The 23010-nt window shown below is 41.9% G+C and overlaps 1 protein-coding gene across 2 annotated transcripts; it reads right to left on the minus strand.

Moving 5' to 3' along the window:
• Positions 1-268: 268 nt before the first annotated feature.
• DSEL (dermatan sulfate epimerase like) lies at positions 269-14850 on the minus strand. Of its 2 annotated transcripts, XM_081253468.1 has the most exons (3): positions 14698-14850; positions 9324-13875; positions 269-1591 (listed from the first exon to the last, which is right to left on the minus strand). In XM_081253468.1, exon 2 carries the CDS (start codon positions 12969-12971, stop codon positions 9333-9335), a length of 3639 nt encoding a protein of 1212 aa, XP_081109594.1. In that variant the 5' UTR covers positions 12972-13875; positions 14698-14850; the 3' UTR covers positions 269-1591; positions 9324-9332. The 2 variants fall into 2 exon arrangements, with proteins under 2 accessions (XP_081109594.1, XP_081109593.1); XM_081253467.1 differs by lacking the exon at positions 269-1591 and having other exon boundaries at positions 9254-13875; positions 14698-14849.
• Between the last annotated feature and the right edge of the window lie 8160 nt (positions 14851-23010).

Below are 23010 nucleotides of genomic sequence, written 5' to 3' on the forward strand. Positions count from 1 at the left end.
GATGAGAAAATTAAAATGCTTGGAAGAAAATAGAGGAGAACATCTTCAGTGCCAAGACCTTAAGAAAGATTCTTTAATAAGATGCAAAAAAAGTACAAGTAATAAAGAAAAACACATATTTGTTTACATTCAAATTAAGAACACCTGCATTGTCAAAATACATCACAAAAGTAATAATAGAAAGATCATGAAAATATAAGCCAAGAAGTTATTCACGAGTATAACCAAAAAAGGATTAGTATTATTAATATACTATAAATGTCAATGAATCAATGAGAAAAAAATAAGGAATGCAATGGAAAAATGGATAAAAGACATGAACATGGATTTCATTTCACAAAAGAAGAAACACAAATGGAAAAAGTAAGGACTACTGTGTGTGTGTGTGCGTGCGCGCATGAGTGCGTGTGCTGCATGCGTGTGCTATGTTATTAACAGAACTGCAAAAGAAAAAAGGAAACGTAACACTCTTTTACCCCACTAGACAGAAAAACATCTAAAAGTATGAAAATGTCACGTACAGGAGAAATTTTGGAGCAACACAAACTTTTCTACAATGGCTAGAGTGTCAGTTTGTACAAACAATCTGTAAAAATAATAATTTGGTACCAAGAATAGTTGAGGATGTGCTTTGAGCCCTCAATATATATACTAGGCTGGAGTGCGGCTGGGTGGGAAGGTTCTGGGTACAAACAAAACACAATGACAAAATTCTTGTATATGTGCATTATACAGCATCTATAAACAGTTTTATATATAATGTTTGAAATTGCCCAAATTAAAACTATTCCCAAAACCCAACAAGATGAAAGATATGTAAAGTATGGTATTTCAGATAATAGCATATATTGGAACCTACCACGATGAAAATAAGTGATCTCCACCTACAAACATCAACATGCATTAGATAAAATTTTGAGCAAAGAAAAGCAAGTTGCACAAGAATATATGCAATATGTTACTGTTTACATAAAGTATACAAACCTGCAAAAATATACAATATGTTGATAAGGATCAAGACATATGTGGTGGAGCTATAAAGAAGAGCAAGGGGATGGTAAACATAAAATCCAGGATAGACGTTACCTCTGGGATGACTGGTGAGAGCAGGAGGATACGGTAATGAAAGGTCAGATATATATGCTTTGTACCATATTATAGAGTGTGTGAGTATAGGAATTCTGACTCTAAGTCCCAGCTCTGGCCACAGTTACTTATCAATATCACAGAGGAGGGCTTCTGGTAGGGTCAGCACATCTTTTCATTGTCAACATATTGGCATAACCTATCTTGCATATCCATAATACCTACAGTTTGATAAGTAGGGGGCAGTAGAGCTGGCATATGCAAGAATCAGCAAAATAGTGTCTTCTAATTTGCATACAGTGAACCTCAGCAGGGGTGTGGACAGCAATATCCAAGGAAAACCAATGAAAGAAAGAAAAGGAATTTCTCTCTTCAGTGGTATGAACCCTACTATCAGAGATCTGTGGCACCTGGTCCCAGTGCAGAGGTGCATGCTCTCTTGCACTCCTTGCTGGAAGGCTGAGTTTCTGGCTGGAGGCTCTGGAGTTTGCTCCTCAGTTGTCATCTACAGGCATGGAAAAGAGAAAGCATCCAGGCTTACAAAGCACCAAGCAGAAGATAAAGGACCGTAGAATTTTACGCCAACCCGAAGAATATGTGTGAATGACACATGAATTAAAAGAAAATAATATTCTATAAAGATGAGATAATTTTATATTGATAAAATCATTTGTTATGTATGGTGTTAAGGTATATAATCATGATATGTGTAATTTGGATATGCTACCTCAGATTGGTCCTCACTTATTCCATCATAGCCAGTGGAGTAAATGTCATGTTCACACATAGTCTTAGACACCCCCAGCTTTTATACATATTTCATAATAAGTGGAAAAATTAAGAAAAATACAATGATTACAATCTATAAGATCATAATTATGTATCTACTGAATGAAGGTATGAACATAAAATTATGATTAATGTTATACAAATGGCACTTGTAACATGAAATAAAATTTCAAGTAATAGCATCATACTTAAATTCAAAAAAGTCTCTATCTCGGGCTTCCCTGGTGGCGCAGTGGTTGACAGTCCTCCTGCCGATGCAGGGGACACGGGTTCGTGCCCTGGTCCAGGAGGATCCCACATGCCGCGGTGCGGCTGGGCCCGTGAGCCATGGCCGCTGAGCCTGCGCATCCGGAGTCTGTGCTCCGCAACGGGAGAGGCCACAACAGTGAGAGGCCCGCGTACCGCAAAAAGAAAAAAAAAATAGTCTCTATCTCAGTAAAACTCAGAAGGAAATATGATATTCATTCCCTGGAAAAACTCAAACCATGACTCTATTGCAATTTCTTCTAGATATAATGAAGACATTGAAGTACATGAAAATTTGAATAAATTTTTCTCTTAAAACGTGAACATAAAAAAAGCAGTATTTCCAAATTAATATATTAATTGCATAACTGTGATTTTACATGTTTGTGCAACTCAGCTGATATATGGAATACTAAAATAGGTGTCTATTTGGTCTGCATACTATGTATGCTCAAATTCTCTGGAAACATTTTAATATTTTCTTATTGGGAAAATGGTGCATCACATTACATATGGGTTTGATATATAATGAATTGGAGATGATCACAAAGAGGAAACAAGTATCGTTCTATTAATTTTCACGTGTGATTTTATTTAATCCTTATATTAACTCTGGGGGAGTTTTATAGATGGGGAAATGGAGATTTAAAATTAAGAAAATTGCCCAACACATCACAGCTGGTCATTATTTACTGACCTAGGGATTTGTATTCAGGTTTATCTAATTTCAAAGTTCATATAATATATAAAAGTGTTGTGAATATAACATTTTTAATAGAAATCTCCCTCTTCAAATTAATCAAGGAAATGGGAGAAAGATGCAAACAAACCTTGTGAAAAACCCACCAGTGCAATCTGTTGTTTATACACAGAAAACCTTCCACCTCTTATGATAATGGAATCCGGCCAAGTTCTTATGTGTGTAGACAAGCAAGTACCTTTTTACTCATGTGTTCAATAATGGGATTTTTGAGAGTTTTATAATTAATGTGGGGTGAAAGATAAAGTATAACTGAATATATGTACATTTCATTTTGGTAAATCTAGAGAGAAATAACATGAGTTCCTTGGCATACAAAAGCCCACTGCAAGCGTGCTGTGCTCTAGTTAGCACTGAATTAGCCAGGGCACCCACGTTAATGTCTGGAGTAAAAATGAAGAGCAAAAATCCCGTTTTGTTTGTGTAGGGTTAACTTTTATTAACTGCATTATTTATATGCAGTTGTCTTTTCATGGGTATTTTACGGAAGCAATTTCATCACTTCTTGGTTGTACTGTGTTCTTATTTTAAAATCCCAAGAACTTTAAACAAATCTACAACAAAATTAATCTTTTGAAACAAGCAAAGGAATAAATGAATACATAATTAAAACAATAAATAAATACTAATAAAATTGGGCAGTAATATTTCATTGTAATATAACAAAGGTTGGGAGCATCATTTGCATTATGCAATGAATAAAGTAAGAAGTGCCTTCAGCATTGTTCATAGAAGGATGTCAGATTTTAATGCAGAGATTAGAGATTTTATGTTGTTCATTTACTAAATGAGAAAAGTGACAGTGATGAGAGCTGAATTAACTTCCAAAAGAAGAAATGGAGAGCATCATGGATGTCACATGTGCATGAACGTTTGCTTCCTTAAATCATTAGGAACAAGGTATATGCCCCATGTTTGGAAATAGAGAGGAAGACAATATATGGGAGAACACCACGTTATCTAGGAAGTTGGAAAACCTGAGACACTGAGGTGGAATTCATCAGTGTTAAGACACTTGAACGAAAAATTTCATCTCAAGAGTCACAGCAATACAGAAGTAGTTTAAAGAAATAAAACAGAAAGAGCAATTGCAATGTACTGTAGAAAAGATTTGCTCAGATTACAATTTATCCTTTATTCTCAAGTTTTAGCTTTAATAAGGTTTCAAAGAGATTCTTAAATAGTTCATACAATAATGAACACAATTGTTACAGGAATGATTCTCCTTGTGCACCTTACTTTGTGTTCAGGTTTAGGTTGAGTTCCTTCCTTCCATTCCTTGCTCCTTTGTTCCTTCTTTCCTTCCCTCCCTCCTTCCCTTCCTTCCTTTTGGTATTATTTACATGGTAGGGAACAGAACAGGTTGGATTTTTTTTTCCCAAAATGAATTCTTTTAAAATATATTTGATTGACCGTCAGCTCCATAGGTTTGGTTCACTACTGCATTCTCAGGATCGGTTAGCTGTGCCTGGTAATGTGGATCTGGGGGTGCTGAGAGGGGAGGGAAAGGAAAGGAATATGCTGCTGGCCAGCTGGAGCCTGGATGAAATACACTGAGGTATCCTCCTTTGTACTGTTATTACTAGCGGTGATCTGCACGCAGCCCAGACAGACCGCACTCACACATCCTTTTCCCTTCAGGGCATCCCTTGATATTCAATTATGGACCACATTTCTTTGTGATAAATGTGCTGGGGTAGTTAAGTGAGGAGGGAGGGGAATTGGGAAAGAGCAAGTGTCAGCGGTTTTGTTCTGTTTGCGCTTCTCTTTTGCAAGGGCTACTTGTTGATGGGACATCCTGTGACAACTATAGAGTCAAACCTAATGAGGAAAAGCGCAGGTGGTGATCTCTGTCCACATTTACTGAAACTCCATAACTACTCCCTTTCCTCATAACCACTTTTTCAGAGATAAATCCTGTCTACTACAGAGTAGATAACACTTTGCGGTGCCTTTCCTCGGGTGGTAATGGCTACCTGGCATGCCCTTCCTCTCCTTCTCTTCTTGATGAATTCTGGAGAGACCATCGGTTCTTCAGGGCAAGGTCAGAGTCAACCAGTTTTTGTGTTCTCCCCTCATACTAATCACTGTCTTGACAGTAGATATCCCAAAATTACTGTGAATAAGTGAATTGATAATGGAATTGTAAACCTGCTCCAAATTCCTTCACAAAAACATATTCCCTAGAGAGAGAATATGGGCTTCAGATTAATCTGTAAAACGAATACCAGTGAGTTGTTTTGAAGATTGTAATGATATACATGAAAACCTTATGGTTCTGTGCAGCACATACTGAGAGACTAATTCATGATAGATCCTTATCTTTCTCTCTGCCAACCCTGTGCACCACCTACTAGAATATCTCAAGGGACCTGCAGGGACCTTCGTTTTAGAGATCTCCTGCTTGAATAGATATCCCAGGAGGGGCAGATGTGGAGCACAGGTGCATAGTACGGGATGTTCTTGCCACTTAGTAAGTTGGGATGATGTACATAGAAGAGTGAAATGGACTGAGGGCAAGTCAAAGACGGCACTTGGAATTAAGATAAGGAAGTAGAGGCACGGCTCACCCTTCACTAAGGGTGCTAGTGGCTGAAATCGTGGGACTGCAGTTTCCATCTCAGCTCCATACAAAAGCCTAACACAGTTACCCAAAGTCCTAAAGAAAAGGGCTATTACAAATTATCCCAACCATAGCCAAGTTGCTTTTAGCTTTTTATTTGTTTATTAATAGAGGAGTTGTGTTATACATATAGCTCGAATAAACTGGTCTATGATCTTCAGTACAGGTTTTCTTTGCTGCATAACTGGATAGGTGTGAAAGCAAAATGAAAATCAAAAACAAAAACAAAACCCCCATGGTGTGGAAGGCTTAGCCGAACCTGTCTTTGGAAATAGAATTAAACATGTTACTTGGACTAAACACAAGCTCATGTAAATTATAGCTCAAGCAGCTACAAGTTAACTAGAGAATGCGAGAATCTACTGTTTGATGTTCCTACTATCCTTTGTGCAAAAAAAAAAAAATTGTCTAGTTCTTAAAATATTATTTGGATTTTTCTGCCAACGTGAAGGGAAATAGAGATATTAGTCAAGTACTGAAAACACTGCCTTAGCAACTATCTTGATCTGTCTTAGAATATTAGGCTCCCTTACCTCTGTAAGTGGTGTTATAACATACTGCCTTCTATTCACATTTTTTGCTAAATTAGCGACATTTTTGTAATTATGATCAGAGTTAAGTCAATCAAACAGTTAATGTTAACTTATAGATAACTGAATGTGATAGACTTTGTATCAAGAACGTCTAGGATCTATGATGTACCAAACTCTGCTGATAAATGACACCAATCAAAAGTCAGTGGCAGACAGAAGGGGGGGCGTTTCCACAAAAGGGAAAAAAAAATTAAACATAACTAGTGTGTGTGGAGAGAGGTTCTTATTCGAATATGAAGATATTTGTGCCAGATCCCATGCCATGGCTGGGTACTGGACATAAATAATTATCCCATTCTTGCCAGGCAACTTACAGTACTAAGTCTTCTGTTTGTCCAAAAAGCCAGCCAATCAAATGTCTAATATTGCGGGTTTAAGCTGAGTATGTATGAGTTGTTGTGCCATCTGCCTAAAACTCGTGCCTTTCTGGGTTTCTAAAGGTTAAATTTAAGTATAATCACAGATTTATCTTCTTTCTCCTGAACAGATTCTCCCATTTCCTTCCTTTCTGGAATTGTCATTACAGTAAATTCATCTCTGGATATGGCCTATTTCATCCTAAGTGAGTAATTTGCGTTATTTCAAACTTTTGAAAACTAGATCAACATTACCTCTACGTTTATGTTACTTCTGTCAGCAAAATGGACACATTCTTTCAAAATTTCAACATTTAAATGATATTATTTTAATAACAGCTTTAATTCCAGTTGGGCCTAAGTTTGGGGAAGTTAATGAGGAAAGGAATTGATTTTATGGAAGACATTTTTTAAAGTGTTTGCTTTGTAAGTGTCACACAGTGATAATCGTTGCTTTAATTATTTTCAAGATGATCAGAAGAAAAATAAGTGTAGAGTCTATTCACATTTCTTCCTAGGATAACACCCTAGGAATGTAGGACTTAGACGTTCTGAGATTATAATTGAGATTATAAGGCAGGGGCTCCTAAGCATGAACAAATGGACGCATATGCAATGCTGGGCCGTCCCTCACCCATGTAAAACATTGCTTAGAAATAGAACCTGTGAATAGAAGTCTTCTCCTCCAGCTAAGTTTCCCTTGGGGTCAGAGTGGATGAGTAGACAAGGAAATTCACCTTCACCTTGCTATGTTGTAAAAGTTAAGATACACTGTGAAGATCATCTTAAGTGTGTTCCTTTCTTTAGCTGTAAATAAGATATTCCATATTGTTCCCGTATCCATTTACAGAACTGCTCGCTCTTTTCCATTTTCTCTCCCCCAACGCCTCCACATACTCACCCTGGCTCTCTTCTGCCTGTGGGCATGTTTCTGTACAAAGTTAAAGGAAAGGCAGTGGTACAGTTTCTGCCTTCTCTGCTGTTACTTGCACACATTTGTAATTCTTACCTTGATCAGGCCTAATATTACTTTCAACCCAGAGCCTTTCTATTTGATCTGATTTAAGATCACACATCCTGGGAATTGAAAGCAAACACCGAGACTCTGACCAATAATGGAAACAGTGTTATCATCCATGTAGAAATGTTACATGCTTGTTGATAACCCTGAGATAGGACGAATAATCTTCCTTGAGAATAACAGTGTGGATTCAGGTCTTCAGTTGCCCTCTCAACCTGTATTAATAGGATTTTCATTCATTTTGACACTGTAAAGAGAAAGCAGGGAAAGCTATGAGAGGAGGCAGATATGGGGATGGGGGGGAAGTGGTCGGTCTGCTTTCACACTGTAATGGAAGAAAAATGACAGCCCAGTTAGCTTTAGCTGGAATGTAACATATCCACAGCTTTATCACCCTGGAGGCACATTTTGACATAATAATAAACTACTGAGAAAGAACCACTTTTATCTAGGTCAGAATGACAGACTCCCAAGTGTTAGAGCATGGGTGATGGGGAGGGCGGGTGGAAACTACAGTCTGAAGCATTAGGAAGAAGACTACAGTCTGTACAGAGATTTTCATCAAGTCTCCACACTGCCTAATAGTTTTCATCCAATACATTGTAATTACTCCTCTGGCTTCTAATGGCATAGCATTTTGATTTCAGAGCCTACCAAAATAAAATGAACCATACTTTATGACGACTATATTTATAATAAGATGCAGATGGTAAAGGAAACAGATGCCTCTGACATCATCTCCCATTCGCCTTCAACTTTTGCCGACACTGGCAGTCTGTGGACTCATTCAAAGGGATGCAAGATAAGTCAGGCAGTTTTCCAATTCTGTTTCCAGTCTAAAAAAACACTGGCAGCAGTGGCACTGCTTTCTTTGAGTCATACAGTGATAATTCCACAAGGAGAAATCTGATTCTAAGGCTGTGTCAGGCTTTGATGCAAAATGAATCATCAGAACAGAAAAAAAAAAATTCCCACAAATATCGGGAGTTTAGCCATCAGTAACTATTGACTGTTTTGAGTGACAGACACAGAAAGAAAAGGGTGGGAGTGGTGATGGTGAACAGCTACAGCTTCAAGGAAGCAAGAAAGAGAGTGTTTTAAAAAGACAAGCAGGTCTAAAATACCGTACCAGTCCTTGGCAGCCACCGTTCCAAGACTGATTCTTTATTACTTCTAAATTAAAAACTTAGAGGATTTTCAGGTCATTGTTTCTGACCTCAAAAAAAAAATTCATTCTGTATTTCCATCTATATTTTCCAGAAGGGATCCTATAATTCTGATAGGAGTTTTCTCCATTTCCCCAGTGATATCAGTGAACATTATACACAGTGAAAGGATTTGTGTGTGTGTGTGCGCGCACGCAAGATAAATACATTAGGACACCTTCTGAAAAAGATAAGGAACTTTTGCAGTCCTTCTTGAAAGCAACAGATGCTTGGGTAAAGCAGCAACTGCAAGGCCTTTAGCAGTGTGAGGTTCGAGATAGATCAGCACAGTTACAGATGAAAGACAGAGTTGGACAAAAACCTTTAAAATCTTCCTATCTCCCCTGACCACTGTGATATAACTTCATCTACACCTCTGCAGCAGAAACATTTTAGCAGAAAAAATTCAGAAACAAAGGCAAGGAAAAGTGGTGACATAAAAATGAATCCTGCTAGGCCAAACAGGGTGCTTATTTTTAAATAATCTCTCTGTGCAAGTAGCAAACTGATCACTCACACACACACACACACACAAACACACACCAACACACATACATACATACACACAGTACAAGAATATACAAACTCTTCTAATTCATATCCACAAATTGGGTTGGAAATTATTAGTGCAAATTTCTGCTGACCTGCAGCATTTAGTCCATAAACTTTGGATATCCTAGACGATCCATCAGTGTCCAGCAGATGTTTTCAATCAGTTTAATTTCATCTCTAGGCAAGTTCTGTTTCCAAACATTAGTATTAGTTGGTGATATTTCCCCTTCATAGGGAAGATAGAAAAGGTTCGTGGAGGTGGCAAACAATATTTGGTTTAAACTAGCAGGAGACAAAGGAATTCCAAGAAAGGCAAAAATCCTTTCAGTGGTTTTCTGAGGAAAATGCACAATATCTTCAAACTTGATCATCTGGTAGCTGGTAGGCAGCAGGTCTGTGTTTATCCTCAGGGCTGCTGCAGTGTTTGCTAGCCACACGTGAGCCAGCAGGGACACTGCGTGTGGCTTGGATTTTGATAATTCTTTCCTCAATGATTCATACTCGGAAGCATAGCCCGAATTTAAGTTACATTTGCCTTTACCTCCCTCTATTTTAAACAGTTTAGCTAAGTGCTCTGGTACATTCTTCAAAGAGTAAAGACTTGGTTTACTACTGTACAGCATCGAATAAATCCACGCCCGAGGGTCCCTCACCACGTACAAGGCCCTCATCGAAGCTCCTAAAACTTCGTGGAAGAAATGCAGCTTTAAGGTCCAGCTCCCACTGTTCAGGCTGAGCACGGGCCGCGCGCTGGGGTAATGGACCAGGTGTCTCCTCAGAGCCCGAATGTATTCAGCGTCTCTATCAAAGGCGCCTTTCATTCTGCTTCTTTGTTCTGGCAAAGACTCTCTCCTTTTCAACTTCCTTTTTTTGTCCTTATTCGTGGTAAAATATTGGGCCAGTTTACCCCTGCTGGGTTCATGCAGATGGATGTTTTGCAAATGGAGTTTTGTGTCTTGGACCAAGGACTGCAACCAGCCTCGGAGTAAACGGAAATGCACACCGTGGACATCCGACGCCTTCCATTCACAGGCATCCACAAAGGAGTCGATCTCAAAGTCAGTTTCAGGAATCTCAATGTAGGCTGTGGGAACCCTGATGTAGAGAAAGTCACTGCTGTTGAAGAAGAGTTGTTTGAGAATTTCAGCTCCTGAGCCAGGAAGTGAGGTAATGACGATGTCAGGAAGATCGATGCGGTGCCCTTGGGGAGACACAGGCTTCGCGCTCGTTTCGGCCTCCAGCCTCGCCCACTTTGCACAGATGGGCTGAGTGCAAGTGCTCCACACATCCACCAGCTCAACGAACCACAAGGCAATAACAAGGGTGAGGATCCACCGCATTAGCTTTCTAAAAGAAAGGTAAAACCGCCACTGAAAAGTTAAGATCACCAAGCTGATGCACAAAATCAACCCGACTGCTACATTGAATTTAAATCCGAAGGGAAAAATCACTCTGTCATGTCTTATGGGCTTCACTATGGCTTGAGTGCCCAAACCAAATCGGGTTATTTGGACCTGATCAGCCACACTGGCAAAGCCACCAAATCCCAGGTAATCGAACCTTGTTTTCAAGTTATGGTAGTCAGTTACAATGGAAACAACATGTTCAGTATTATTGACATTGAGAGAAATCTGAAGTCCAGAATTGGAATTATCAATAAATCGGCAGCTGGAAACATTGACATATGGCCCATAAAAGACATATACGATTCTTGTGATTGTGGATTCCATCTGAAATGTGACATTAACAAATTGAGTCCACCGCTTCTTAAATTCAGCGGCTTGCTCTGCTTCCTGTATACTAGCAATGGGGCTACTGCCACGATGATCAAACCAAAACATTTTGTAATGTGCATCCCACACATCCATCATGGCGCCGTTATACCTGTTCATGAACCTATATGGGATGTACTTAAAATCGATATCCAGATTATGGAAGAAGGCACTGACAGATTTTATTGGGGAATCTTCTTGCTTCTCCACGTGATCAACAACTAGCAGAGTCTGAGAGTTTAAGAGAAGCAAAGCCCGATAGACACTTTTCAGCTTCATTGCTGAGGAATAAGCTGACACTGCTTCCCCACTCACAAATACCATGTCCCCATGTTGAGAGGCAGTAATGATCTCCCCCGCTGCATCACCAACCTCCTCTCCGGTCCACTTAAGCCACTGTGCACATTCTCCCAGCTGACCTTCCCAGGGCTTATTACATTGGCTTGTGGGTGATGGCGCAAACACCAGTACGTTGTTAAGGTGGCTCAACTTGGGTCCATAGAGAGCTTCGGAAACAAATACCTGCCCATTGGGGGCAAAAGTGAATGAGTTCTGATCTGGATGTTCATGTCCTGGGTTAAAGCTTCTCCACCCATCAATCCAGGAGTATGGCTGGAAGTGAACTATGTCATAGACAGCTCGCCCTCCTAGCTTCCCAGATTTAAAAGACACAAAGGTATTGGTCTGTGTATTTGGCAACCCAGCCCCATAAGTGACAACACCCCAGTTAGGGAATGTGTGCATTTTTGCAGTACCATATTCCGCAGGAGGCCGTGGGGTGAGCTGGGGATCATACCAGATGTATTCAGTGTGAAGAGTACTCCACCTCTGGGCAGTGGAGGGGACCATTGGTCCATCTTTAGGCCGGTGCCTTCTGATTTGCTGAGCTAACCAATTTCCAGCTCCGTTCTTTAAGACGAACTTATCCAAAAAAACTAACTGGCTCTCGGGACCATAAAACCAATTATAATTGGAATCTGCTATACCCACAGTTCTTTGGAAGCCTGGCAAAAGGGTGGCGTAATAGAACCAAAAGTGCATTTTTAACCAGTTATTATCCAAGTTGTTGATATTAAAATGGCGCTGGGCCAGAAAAACATACTGTGTGACTGACTTAGCCGTGTAGCTTCCATAGGCAACACCTTCATCCAAAGTACCATCGACAATATGATTCAACAGAAACATCATCTTTTCCATCACATCTACTACAACCTGTTTCCATAGATTTACTTTAGATCCTTTATCTACCCCAGTCACCAAGGCCCCAGTGAGTAACGCTATCATATTAGTAGCTTGGTGGTTATGAAGAAGTTGTTTGCCCCATGAGCGGACCTTGGAATACTCATACATTTCCTCAGTAATAACCCATATTTTTTCTAGGTATTTTTGCCTTCGATGATCATCTAATAAGTTATATAAAAAGTCAAAGGCAGTGGCAAAACCTGTTAAGGAATGGCCAACTGGAACCTCATCCCCTGGTGCATTCTCCACCAGCCAGTCTTTGTAGCCCACCATCCTGTCCATATATTCCAAAACAAACTCAAAGGCAACTTTGTCTTCCGGGCATAACAAACAGTACAGTGCTAAAGGGGGCAGATTGTTACCATAAATTTCATTCCACTTGGCAGCAAAATCAGCATGCTTGGGTGGAGGTAGGTAGTATGTCGGGTTGGACAGCATAACCGTCACTGCACTTCTGATAGCTCTAAAAAGATGCAGATGGCTTGTGCGAGACTTTTGCCTCATTGCTTGGATCTCTCCAGCATCAAAATATAAATGTGGATGAAGCATACTTTTCTTCAGCTTTTGGTTGGGTCTGAAATCTTGCACTTTCTGTGTCTTAAGCTGATCTATGTCATCTGGGAAAACTGCCCAGTCAGAGTAATTGCTCACAGATTCTTCAAAAGTAGAGAAAGCAAACATCACTAACAGTAAAAATAAGAAATGTCCTGTAAACATTAACGCCATGATCCATCGGGGAGCTCCTTTCCTTAGGCATACATGTCAAACACAGTACTCAATGTGTTTCCCATCTGCTGAGTATAAAACATACATTTAAGGCCTTGATAAAACACAGACTGTAAATCGGATATGCTGTGAAATCCAGCTGACATTCGGCTCATTCAAAGCAAGTACAGTTGCCAAAAAGAGAAAACTTACACTGTGGATCTGTTTGCCTGATGCAGTGTTGCTTCCAGTAAAGTAAAACTTCAAGGAATGTTAAAACCTCTAATTTTCCAATATCACACAGCGAACAGGGGTGGAGATGGTCAAAAATACCATGAATTCACAATTTACTTCCTTGACATAAATCTACCTAACACAAAGAGTCAAAAAACACACATTGTAAAAAAAAGAAAAAAAAGCACTCCAAAACCCACATTAAGAAGTCATTCCTGGAGCAGGAAGCCATCACCAGGGGTAAGATCATCATACATGTCTGATGCCTTTGCCTGTGTGTGCTCAGAGAAGCTGAAAGTACTGCAATTCTTGGAGCTGACTGGGTTGTTACTCCTCTCAGCTTTTTACACTTTTTGCTTTGAGAATTTTTTCTTCCTCCATTTTTTCGGAAAAAAACATCCTCAACAAGTATTCAAAGTCCTGCTTGGTTTTAAAACACTCAAGATTCCTGTCCTCATTTCAGATCTGTCTTTTTTCAGGCTTACTTACTCATCAGCCTATTATGACCCAGAGAAAGCATTTTCCCATCTTCTTTTATCAGCTTCATCGGTACAGCTATGAAAATCTAATCTCTTCAGCCACCTAGGTACTTCTCTTCCAATCATGAAGTAACCACCAACTGGGAAAGAAAACTCCCCTTTCACCAACAGTGACGTGTCTTTTCTGTTCCTTTTTCATGACATACTCCTTTCTGGGGGAAAAACAAAACAGAAATTCTCTGAGGCTACAGGTGTGCTGGGAGTGGACATAAACAGAAGATTTAAATGTTCTAACGTCTCCTGATAGAAATTTTAGAATCACAATAAGATCTGTTATTAACTACAATCTAAGTTAGACCAAATGATTCTTTTTTCTTATACTTTTCAACGCACATGTTAGGATAACAATGGTGGCAGAAGACAAGCGGCTACAAGATGTAACTTTCCTAAGAGTATTTATTTTACTGTGGCTTGCTTTAGTCATTTAAAATGTTTTTATTCAAATGCAATTAACAGAAGATGAGTCCTGTCATTCTTGTTTTGATCACAGAAGACTCAGAGACAAAAAGCAAAAGTTTAAAGGACCATTATGATTCCGGTTGAGGGTTTAACGTTCAAGGGCTCGGAGGGTGTCTTTGCCAGGGGAACTAGTAAGAGCAGTCACTTTTCTCGAAGGAGAAATCATGACAGTGTGTGGGAGCGAGGAACAGCGAGCGGTTCTGCACCAGTCTCTCTCCCGTAGCCCGGTTTTCCATCCTTACAAGAAGCCACCAGAGGGAGCTCAGACCCACACTCAAGGAGCAGCTTCGCGGCTGCCCGGCTTCGGTTCTGAAGAACCTAACCAAGTTTCAGTCTTGGACAAGTCTCCTCTCTGTAGGAAACATGAACGCTAGGAGTTCCCTGATCCGCTCCGCCTGTTGCATTTTTTTCATTCGCTTCCTACCAACATGCCAACTCCATCCTCTGCTCCTCACCCCCGCCCTCTGGCTGTGGTTTGGGGATAAGAGATCCCCTCAAGGGCCAAGTCCGCTTACCTTGGCAGGTCCGGACGGGGTCTCCCGGCAGCGGTGGGCCCGGAAGAGACGGAGGCGGAGAGTTGGAGAAAACTGCTCTGCGCTGGGAGCCGGGCCGCGCGGCCCCCCGCAGGGCTCCCGGCGCCCCCGGCCCGGAGCCCCCCGCACTGCAACAGGCTGCGGCCCCGCGCTCGCGCCCCGGCCGGCGCCGCGCGGACACGCCCGCCCTCGGGGAACGCCGGACGCCCCCCGGGCAGCCCCGGACCGCGGAAGGCAGATCCGCGCGCGGCGGGCGCGCTCGTGGACGCCGTGTCCAGCGGAGCGCTGGCGTGTCCAGAACGCGATGCCGCCGCGGCCGCCGCTCCTCGGTGCCAGCTCCGGCCGCGCGGCCCAGGGAGGGCGAGAGAAGGCTAGGCGGGCCGGGGGCGGGGCGGGAACGACGGGGGCGGGCTCCGGGGCGGGGCCTCAGGGCCTTGGGGCTTCGGGGCTGGGGGAGAATGACAACAGGCGGCTCAGGCCGGGAGTCGAGGGCGGGGCTGGAAGAAGGAGGGGCGGGGCTGGGGAGGGGCCGATCGCCCCCGGGATCAGAACCCAAGGGGCTCGGGGCGCGTGTTTTTCCGGCAGCTGTGGCGGCCTCGCGTTCCCGGACCAGCAGAGCCCGAGGAGGGGGAAATTTGGGAGTGCGAGCGTCTGAAAACGGCTCCCTGCCGGCTGAGTCCCGCATCTCTTACCCCTTCGGTTGTGGGGAGAAGGCCAATCTAACAGGGCTAGGAGTGGGAGGAAGATAGAGGAGGTTCTGGGCCTGATTACAAACGATGGGGGAAGCGGGGGCGGGCGGCGTGACGCTGTGGGATGTCAGGGATCATACTTGAGGAACAGCAAGGGCTGAGAAGGGGAAGAATGTGAGGCAGCCTGGCTGAGATTGCTGTCGGTCAGAAATGCAAAATCAATATACCGGATTAATGTGAGACTGACTTCAGGAGCACAGATACTAAAGATCAGGGGGAAACAAAAAAGACTAATCAGCTTTATTGATCGGAATAATTTCTCCGGCAGTAAAAAGATGGAAAGGGGGCTTCCCTGGTGGCGCAGTGGTTGAGAGTCCGCCTGCCGATGCAGGGGACACGGGTTCGTGCCCCGGTCCGGGAGGATCCCACATGCCGCGGAGCGGCTGGGCCCGTGAGCCATGGCCGCTGAGACTGCACGTCCGGAGCCTGTGCTCCGCAACGGGAGAGGCCACAACAGTGAGAGGCCCGCGTACCGCAAAAGAAAAAGAAAAAAAAAAAAAAAAAAAGATGGAAAGGTATGGGACAAACAGGTGGAAGGAACCTCTTTCTTATTAAAGAAGTGAAACCTGGAATTCAGTGAAGACCCACAGGAAGCGATGACTGTGTGGCTCAGTTATGCGGCACGTGTGTGCAATTTCAGACATTGGAAATCGTAGAGCAGCTGTGATTCCTGTGGTACTGGACATATGGAACTTCTCACAGACATCTGAGATTACCCTTGGGCAGGAGTCAACCTAAGGTCTACCCTCTGCTATCACGAATAACTTAGTAAGGACAGGAATACAGTGAAATATCAGTTGTTGCAAATAAACAAACGCCTCCCCAGTTGGGGATTGATGACGCCTTCACTTTCCTCCTACTCCATCCCATTTTGGGAAAAGGGACAGATATGTGTATTAAAAAGTAAGTGTCTTGCTTAGATCACTTCCTGGTAAAACCAAACCGTAGACCGCTGCTAGCAGAATAAATTTCAAAATAATTTACCTTGGGTGGAAATGTGGCCTCTACCTCCTCATCAGTCTTCTATTTTATCCCCTTCGGAACCCAACCCCAGTCCAAATGGCCAATCTTGCTTTTACTTTGCTGTTTCCATAACTGTGCTCATCCCGTTCCTTCCTGCATAGCATCTTCCACCCAACACCCCCATTGGCTAGGTGACATTTTTTTTGACTCTTGATGTTCTCTTATCATACTTGTCTCAGCTCAGATGCTTAAATTCTTCTGTAAATACACCCTAGATTTTTCCCTAAGCAGAATGAACTACTCCAGCACTCTATGATTTATATCTATATTCAGCCTCAGCTCATTTGTTTTACGCTTAATATTTTCCCTGGCTGACTCCTGTGCTCTATTCAAAGCTCCTTCAGGTCCTGGGCATTCACTCAGCCCCCCCATAAGGGCTGTACCTGTGTTTGAAATGAGTTGAACCTTCAACAGCTGGGCTCACGTAGAGCATTGAATCCTCCACTGAGATTCATTCTGAAACAAGGATCCTCCTTCAAACTCCAGAGGCAAAACTTCCTGTAAACATCTGGACTGCCCCGCTATGTGACCCACGATGGAGAAAGATGACCCATGGCTTCCAGCCTCACTTAACGGGAGAAAGTAGATTTGGAGGAAAGAGGAGCCCAAATGCAGAGATTCTTATAATTTTCTGCAAAGAGGAGCTTTGGAAACCGACTAGGAATTTGCATTAGTAAATACAGTGAGTAAACATGCAGACCATTTCTCAGAACAAAATGTGTGCATGGGGCTCTTTCATTCTGTGGATGCAGAGTGCCTCACGACATGAGGGCAAAGTGAACCATGGAGAATTATGAGCACTGACATCTGCCAGGGGAATATTTCAACTTTCATCCAATCCTTTGCTTTTTTCTTTTTTATCAGATTTAACATCAGTATGATCATTTTTACTGTACAGATGAATGCATTCAGGTACAGACATTGTGGCTTTCAGGTCTGCCCCATGCATCTGCGCTGAAGCTGTGGGATGCAGCGAACCTCTCAGCATTTCCAGATGAGCTTTCAGGCTAATTCACTTTGAACTGGCATCATCTCCAAGTTGTGAGTCCATTGAAATAAAACAGGAGCTACGGCTGAACAATTCAAGTCATTGGCAGAAAGGGTGGTAGGTAAATGGCACTATGAAAAATGAAGAGCGTCTTGTTTCCTGTGAACTAAAAATGGATAGCTCCAATTATTGCTCCTTCCACACGTGAAGATGGTACAAAGTTAGTTAATTATAAATATTGCATCCAGCCGTAGACTGGATGAGCTGTATGTTATGTTATTGCGCATTAAAAATCTTTATGAGTGTGGCAAGAGATACATATACCAACAGCTGATAAATTCAGGATCCTGGAGCAGTATCTTATTTCAATATAAGTGAAGAACCATACAGTCTATCGCTCTAGGGATTTCCTGCTATATAAAAAGATCTTAAATCTACATGAGATATTACTTGTGATTTCAAAGCACTTAATGAAAATCTGTGTTTTTTTTTATTTGAATATCTTTCAACCCTACCCCCAGCCACCCTGCTTACAGCAGAGATAATGCTTTCTTGACTAGATTCCCCAAGGCAGGAGGCTTCTTTCCTCCTCCCTTCCTCTTTCTTTCTTTACTTTTTTCTTTTCTTATCTTCTCTTTTCACTTATTTTCTGGTTTTAAATTCTTCAACATCTAGCTCAGAGCCCAGCACTTTGTGATGAGTCTGTATTGACTGTTGAACATGAATTACCAACCTCATTTTAAGGCAGAAAAGGAGGAAGTTATAAACATCTGGAGGGGGTTGCTGAGTTCTGAGCAGAATCAGAAGCTCCTGCTCTTCCAACGGTGCTGAGGAACTTGCCACCGCACAATTGGAGTTGGAGCTATGTCTTGGGGGTGACTTAATTCAAGTGAAACCTCAGAGGGAAGTCTGCCAACATTTTAAGGAGAATTTCTGCAAGAATTTTATGTCTTCAGATAGGTAAATTCAAGTTCAGAGCCTTAGAACATAAGGTTAATATTACTGATACATTGCCTTATGGAAAGATAAAGTGCAAACAATAAAACAAGGCAAGACACTACAATAAGTCCCCTTGACTGAAATTGCATTTGTCCATGATCTGTTATTCTGGTGGACTCTTAAGAACTGGGGCAAAGATATCTGAGAACTAATTGCTGTGCATTCAGCAACTGACTGTGCATGGATCTCCAAGGCACAGGCTTGTGCGGAGCTCGGGCATTTGAACCTGGGGAAGACTTAGTTATTCTTCCCTTAGCATATCTCTGCCTTGACATGGTTTTGTCTGTGAGAGCTCAGATGCAGATTTCTTGAACTACTTATCAAGGCCAGAGGTATATTTTACTGATCTATGAGCACGGTTAGGACTAGTTTTGCCCCAGAGTTTGGCGAGATAGTAGCTCTGATTGTACAGAAACAGACACCAAACTTGAGCTGCAAATGTTATTGCACAATTGGCCAGCAGTAATAGGCAACACCAATAATAAAGACAAAACCACAGATTTAAAGCAGGCAGTAGAATCTGAAAATACTCTTTCTGCAATTGCTTTGAGTACAAAACATCTCAAAATGACAGGGATTTTGCCTGCAGAGTTGCTAATGAAGATGTGGCTGAGAGTGTTCCCTGAGTTTGTTTATCCAGCTGTACAAGAGTCTGTATGACAGTAACTGGATTTACAAAAATTTAAAAATACCAAAGCCAGCTTCTGAGGAAAGAAGTTTCCCCATAAGTCCACTAAAACCTTGCATTTATAAATGAGAAGCTTTATCGCTACCACATCTGCTTACATATAGTTGTGCTTTTACTATGAAAGAAAATTTTAAACTAGGTGAAACTTACAAGGGGAGCACATGATGGGGTCCTTCCTCTCTCCCTCCCCCCTGTCTGTACCATTGGTCTCTATGGGGGCAGTTTTGCCCCTCAGGACCTTTGGCAATGTCCGGAGAAGTTTTTGATTGTCACACTCAGGGATGAGGAGCTGCTGGCATCTAGAGAGTAGAGGCCAGGAGCCCTGTTCAACATCTGACAATGCACGGGACCACCCCGCCCCTAACCCCAAACAAAGAGCTTTCCAGCCCAGAATGTCAGTACTCTTGAGTCTGAGAAACCCTGCCCTAGCTCACTGACTCTAAAAATTGATTATGTGCAAATGGTCGGTAGTTGTTCAAATCAAGCCTTGAATTATTGCCTGCGTTTTCAATCAGCTCTTTGTCATTTGTTCCTGAGCCAGATGTCACCTAATTTGTTCACACATGGCTTTTTGTTTAGCAGGTACTGGGTCCATTTGTCTTCTCTTGACCAAAGACACCACTAAACCCAGCTGTGTCACCTCAAATGAAAGCCTGGGCTAGGCTTCCGGGCACAACTGGCAGTAAATCAATGACTTCAAAGGAATAAGGGAAAGAAGTGACTTTAGAGTTATCAGAAATCCCCTTCTGATGTTAAAAAATCATACCCTCACATACACATACCACACGCACACATGCACTCCTCAAACATTTTTTTTAATTATCTGACTTTTTCTTTAGGACTGTGCTTATCAAATAAAACTTCTTGGACCCCCCAGTATCAGAAAGACCAGGGTGTTGTTAAAAATGCCACTTTCTGAAATCTGTCCAAGCCCTATGGATTAAGAATCCCTGAGTATACAGTCTGGTAATCCACTCCTTTAAAATGCTCCTGGGATACACGCCAAGTTTTAAGTTGCTGTTCTAGGACAAGGATTCTTTTCTTCCCCACACACCTGTGCATGTGTCTCTGCCGGTTTGTTTGGATATGTAACTGAAACATCCCGAGGCTGACAGGACCACAGGGACTAACCAGGGATAGAAGTCGGTGTTGTAGAATAACCCAGAGACATGTGGGTAACTATTTCACAGCTAGTTTAATTATTTTACATGCTAATTGTTTATTCACACCTGAAAGAGTGAGGTAAACAGGATTGCTAAGAGAGGAGAGAAAAATTAAGACAATCTGGGAACAGTGGAGCTTGTATTGTACATTATTGGGGCAAATTGATTGACTGGAAGGTAGCAGAGAAGTTTGTCCTGGGTCCTTGAGTGGCCAAGGTGCAGTTCTTTAAGGATTCCCCAGAAAGCAGTGAGAGTTTAGCCGTGAGCAGATGTGACAAGCTGTCCTTGTCTGATGTCAGCCAGTATCTTCCACTCAGTGCTGTCACCTGAGTCGGATTCAGCCTGCACGATGTCCTCGCTGGAAAGCCACTAGGAAGTAAGGTCCCTCTCTCCTTCCATCCAAGGCCAGGCAGGAGGCGTTTCTCTTTGCTTCTGAGCATTTGCCTCATTTTTCTGCTTTTCTGAGGATCAGCTCTACCAGATCCTTCATGGGGATCTTACTAAACTTGGCTGCCCCTCAGCAAACAAGTTTATACCATCTTGATCCTATCAGCAGGCAGAAATAATTTCTCCTTTTTGAACTCCAAATTCGAAGTCCCAGGAGAGAAAAGATGACTGCACAACACAGTCAGGGTTCTATCACAATGCACACAAGAGATGGAAAGCAGTTCAGGGTCACGTCGTTCAAACATTGCTCCAGGGGCTGACACTTGTGGGTTTAGGGTATCAGTCATCCCAAGAGAACAGAGCTGGCTCATATCTAAAAAGTATCTACTAGGAAATAACCCACCAGAGGGCCATGCTCCCCTTAGAGGCATGTAGAAAGGACAGGACTTGATGGCAAGTAGTGGAGGTGGTGGAGGTTGAGGTGGGGATGAGACAGGGGAAGGCAGGGCAGGAGGTTGGCATTTGTTGTTCCAAAATGCCCACACGTTGTATAATGCACGCTGACTCCTCTTCCTTATCCGTCTTTGAAAATTATGGCTTTGATAGAGTTTATTAAATTTGCATGGTTTTAAGAATCACCTGGAAGGTGCTTGTTAAAAATGTACAGTGTGAGATCTGGGGCCCTACTCTAGAATCATGAGGGTAGGGTAGGGAAGAGGATCTAAAGAATTCACATTTGTAAATGCCATTTTGATCATGCAAAACTGGCAAGTCACCCTTAAAGAGCCAACCCCTGTAAAATATTGCCAGGTTCTTACAAGAGAACATACATTGGTTTCAGATTCAGAGAGCAGAGTTTGATAGGCAGAGAGGGGAGGAAAACTGAGGTATGTTTGAGAGAAGCTTTAAAGCTGCGCGGTCCAATATAGTAGCTGCTAGCCACGTGTGCTTAGTTAAATTAAAATTAAAGTTAAATGAAATTAAAAATTCACTACCTTAATTGTACTATCCACATTTCCAATGTGCAATAGCCACTTGTAGTTAGTAGCTGCAATACTGAACAGCACAGATTCCTTTGCTGCGGAAAGTTCTAATGGATAATGACACAGAGGGGCAGTCAAGGAGGGAGAAAGGTGGTGTAAAACTTATGTCGGTGTCCCCATCATACGCCTATGCAGAGTTCATACGTAAGTGTCATAGTGTTGATGATGTTGACATAGGCTGATGATAATAATGACACTTACTGAGCACGTATTACTTGCAGAAGACTCTATTGTAATCCTGCAAACAACCTGAACACTTACTGTGGTACCAAACTGTCTCACTAGGTAACATATGTGGGTAACTGTTGATTGTTGTCATGTGGAATTTAGGACCCCATATAGTCAGATGATCTGATTTTGAAAGGAAAGCCAGAAACCTAGATTTTTATGTGAAACAACTTGATTTTTTAAATGGCTTGATTTTTTTGGACAATGCAGTGAAGACCAAACAAAATATGTCTGTGAGATGGATTCAGTTCATGTAATGCAAGGTTTTGACTTTTTAGAAGCTGGATGCACTGAAAATTAATTTCCTGATTTAACTATATTCGCCCCAGCAATGCAACTTCCATTTAAATGCTGGAGAGAATACTGCCATTCTTTATCTGAAGTTATCTACTCCTACAACCCCTCTCAGTCTGGAACAGTCCAAGACTGATGATATATTCAAATAATCTTATTTATATCTGCAGAAATACGTTAAACTTTATTTCTTCCATTTATTGAATAAATAGTCACTAAGTGCTCAATAAGACATTCTGCTAGGCACTGTTTGGTAAACCTTTATGAGAAAAAAAAAAAATCCTAGCCAAATGGAGCTTATCGAATCTTATGGACAGAAAAGGCATAATGGAAAGTCATGATAGCCATGAACTGCTACTTCGTTTTCTGTATTTTAATCACTACTTCGTGAGATTTAAATACCTTTTGAAGGAGCCTCTATGCCTTGCTGTCCATTATTTTGAATAGCACATTTAAACTGACAAGGATGGAAGATTAGTAATGACTCAGGAACTGGGAAAATGGATAAAACCGTTAATTTTATAAGAAATCTCTAGGCTGTTTGCATTTTTTCAGAGCTACACAAAGCTACACAAAGGCACAAAGCTCGCTGGCTGACTACTGCAGAAAGGAATCCTGGAACCTCTCTTGCTGACCTGTTTCCAGACTTTCCAGCACAGCTAGCCAGAGACTTCCTATAGACAATGAGGGAATTCAAAAACAATGAATGTGGTAGTTCAGCTATTTATCTGGG

The sequence above is a fragment of the Mesoplodon bidens genome (assembly GCF_964165515.1).
Source record: "Mesoplodon bidens genome assembly, chromosome: 13".
Taxonomy (NCBI): domain Eukaryota; kingdom Metazoa; phylum Chordata; class Mammalia; order Artiodactyla; family Ziphiidae; genus Mesoplodon; species Mesoplodon bidens.